At 38.1% G+C, this 3,294-nt stretch overlaps 1 protein-coding gene across 5 annotated transcripts in view; it reads right to left on the bottom strand.

The window, feature by feature from the left end:
* Positions 1-620: 620 nt before the first annotated feature.
* LOC111444299 (NAC domain-containing protein 72-like) overlaps positions 621-3,294 on the bottom strand; it is a 9,454-nt gene continuing 6,780 nt past the window's right edge. For all 5 annotated transcript variants that reach the window (XM_023082346.1, XM_023082347.1, XM_023082350.1 and 2 more), the window contains 4 exons: positions 2,585-3,210; positions 2,092-2,340; positions 1,851-1,943; positions 621-1,361 (listed from right to left, as the gene is read on the bottom strand). In XM_023082346.1, coding sequence (XP_022938114.1) covers positions 1,269-1,361; positions 1,851-1,943; positions 2,092-2,340; positions 2,585-3,210 — 1,061 coding nt within the window. In that variant the 3' untranslated portion in view covers positions 621-1,268. The remainder of the gene's footprint in view (positions 1,362-1,850; positions 1,944-2,091; positions 2,341-2,584; positions 3,211-3,294) is intronic.

Here is a 3,294-nt window from a genome sequence, read left to right as displayed (position 1 = left end):
ATACCATTTGTAACAACCCAATCCCACCGCTAGCAGATTACGTATAGCCGTCAGACTCACGGTATTAGAACACTTCTACTAGAGAGAGGTTTCCACACCCTTATAAGAAATGTTTTGTTACCCTCTCCAACCGATGTGAGGTCTCCATAATTCACCCCCTTGGAGGCCCAGCGTCCTCGCTGACACACCGTCGGATGTCTAGCTCTGATACCATTTGTAACCACAGCCCAAGCCCACCGTTAGCAGATATTGTCCGTTTTGACCATATTGTCCGTTTTGTCTCGTTATGTATCACCGTCAAACTCACGGTTTTAAAACGCGTCTAATAGAGAGAGGTATTCACACCCTTATAAGGAATGCTTCATTCCCCTCTCCAACCGATGTGGGATCTCATAAAAATGGTTTTCTCGAGCTTAGGATATCAAACATGTTCGTTAACATATGCTTTCTAAACCTTGGAGTTTAAGACATCAAACTCATGCCCGCCCTAAGAAATTAAACGACAACAGTGTAGAGAGGGCGGGAAAGAGAATGATTGGAATATAAAGATTTTGAAAGAGAAACAACCACACAGTTGGTTCCCTTTTGAAAAGGATGAAAGTAAGTAATACAATAGCAATTAGTAGTAGGAGCATGCAGCATCTTAATTTTCTCCAAAGTGCTCATAAAGTTGAAGATACATACAAAAACAAAAATTCAATCTTTACCTGTAATTGCATATCAACTTTCCTAACAACATAAACAATCAATGATAATAGAACCTCAACCTCAATGGGATAGAAACGCTTATCAATTTCTGGTGTATTTCTGTGTAAATTCCAAAAAAAATAAAACATAAAAACATGAACTGTACAAGAATTTCAAAACAAAAAAAAAACAGAAAAAAAAAACAATCAAAATTAAAGAAAGAATAAGTGATGAAGAAGATGATACTGTAATGATAACGGTGATGATTTTGATGCCTCTGACTACATTTTTCTTGCTTTCATTCACCCTTTTCCTTCCAAAGCTGCACCCTTTTTTTTTTTTTTTCTTCTTTTTCTTTTTCCCCCCTTTTCTTTTCCAGCATGGAATTTGTTTAATAAAAAAGAAGACAAAGAAATGGGATTATTTTGTTTCGAAGGAGAAATCGAAGAGAGAAGTAATAATGTTGTCTGTCTGTCTGTCTGTCTGTCTCTTCAAGGAAGAAGAAACTTGGGTGTTTTGTTTTGTGTTGTGTTTTGTGTTTTGTGTTTTGTGTTTTGTTTTTTGGTCCCTTTTTGGTTCTATCAATGATGATTTGGGTTGTCAGGGTCAGGCCAGAAAGGTGAGTACTTCATCCATTCTGCTGCTTCTTGAGCGTTGCTTCCCATGGTTGACTCCTACAACATCATAAACCATGCACAAATATTAGGGTTTACTTTCCCTTACACGTTCTCGTGTTGTTCGTATCGATACAATACAAAACTTATGGCATTAAAAATTTTGAACGCGAAAAAGCAGAATAAGTTTCATTCCAAATTAAATGAAGCAGAATATATTCTGTTGTCTGAATCATTTTGAGCTTTGCTTTTTCCATATCATAAAATAAACACTAACACTTTGATTCTGAGAAGAAAACTATAATAAAAGAAAGGGATAAAGAAGGGAGAGTATCACTGTTTCCTTACTCTTTAATTCAAAATTATACCAATAAAGAATTTCCATTTCTTTCCTTTTTCTTGTTTTTATTCATCTCCCTTTTACGTAAATATTCCTTTCCGAATTTAGTTCCTAAATTTTCAAAATTTAGCTTAATAATCTATGAAAGTTCTCTATTTATAAATTTATTAGACACAAAATTTAAAATTTTAGACTTAAAATTGACTCACTTCTTTGATATTAGAGGAAGTGCAGCCCATTATGAGTTCTTCCAAACCAGAAGCAGACCTCCCTCCTAGCTTATGATGATGTTGTTGCTGTTGCTGTAAAGAAAACCCATCATCTTCAATGACTTTTTTTTTTTTTTTTTTTTTTTTAAATAAAACTTTCTTTTCTCAAAGCTTATAATATTCCAAAGTGAAAAGAGTTTGTACGATATGCTAAATCTTTCACTAAAACAAAATTAGTTACCTGAAAGCTTTCGTTTTGCAGTATCAATGGAGATACACGGTACGAGTCGTGGTCGAGAATGATTGATGAATGGTGGAGAGGAGGCGGGCAGATGATTGTCGAGATTGGGTTTGAAGGTCGGGTGATTTGAAATGCAGTTGTCGCCATTGGATGGTGATGTTGCCGTTGAAGGTGGTGGTGACGGTGGTGGTCTCCGATGTCCTCGGTCGGAGCGGATTCTCTCGTCGTTGAAGCTTCTCCAATGCCAACCTGTGGAAGATATAGAACAAACTAATTAAATTACTATAACAATGTTCCCTAAATCTCTAATTAGGCCCATGAAATTATGCTGCAAATGCAAGCAAAATGAGGTATGACAAAAAACCTAATTTTAAATTATGATTGATTAAATCATAAATATATCTTTCTAAATTGCATTTACACCCCTAGACTACAAAGAATTACAAAAAATGGACTATTCCCTTCATTGCATGGAATCAAAAATTACACGAACCTCATCGAAGTTTCTCCTGAAGGAACCAAACCCAAAATGGTCGGCTTTGAATTGTTGAATGTGATCCAATCCGCCGTAAGTGACGGCGATATGTGGCGGAGGACAAAGACCGCCACTGCCGCCTCCGCCGCCCACGGGAGACATTTCGTCTCTCGGGGTCGTCATTTCCCGAGAAGACGAACAACTCCCGCTCCCACTCTCCCTCCTACTACTAAGAACAACATTGTCGCCAGTAACCTCTCCGATACCGCCGGCGCCGCTGCCCTTCTCGGCCGACGACCAGTTACACTGACGTGGCTGTGTCTGATAAAATATCTTAGAAACGACAAGCTCGCCTTCTTTCTCCTCCTCGTGTTGGCCCAAATGGTATTGGTGCATGACCCAGTTGGTTTTTTCGGGTTTTCGATTTTTTCCGAAGTTGGTGTAAAGTACGAGGATTTTCTTGCAGCCCTTTTGGCGGCCGCTGGCCATAACCGGTCGTGTTTTTCCGGTCTTATGCCACCGTGTTTCGCCGCCGCCTTGGAAGTCGCATTCCGTTTGGATTTTTCTTCGCTTTCTTGTTCCTGTGGTGTAGGCTTTTGATGGCCTGTGGAAGAAATGCCTACTCAACCCATCTCTTGTAACTCCTGCACCAACAAACCAAATTACTCATTTTAAAATTAAAAAGATAGGATTTTTATTTTTATTTCAAAAAAAAAAAAAAAAAAAAA

The sequence above is a fragment of the Cucurbita moschata genome, unplaced genomic scaffold (assembly GCF_002738365.1).
Source record: "Cucurbita moschata cultivar Rifu unplaced genomic scaffold, Cmos_1.0 Cmo_Scf00006, whole genome shotgun sequence".
NCBI classification, from domain to species: domain Eukaryota; kingdom Viridiplantae; phylum Streptophyta; class Magnoliopsida; order Cucurbitales; family Cucurbitaceae; genus Cucurbita; species Cucurbita moschata.
This window is presented reverse-complemented; position numbering and strand designations above follow the sequence as displayed.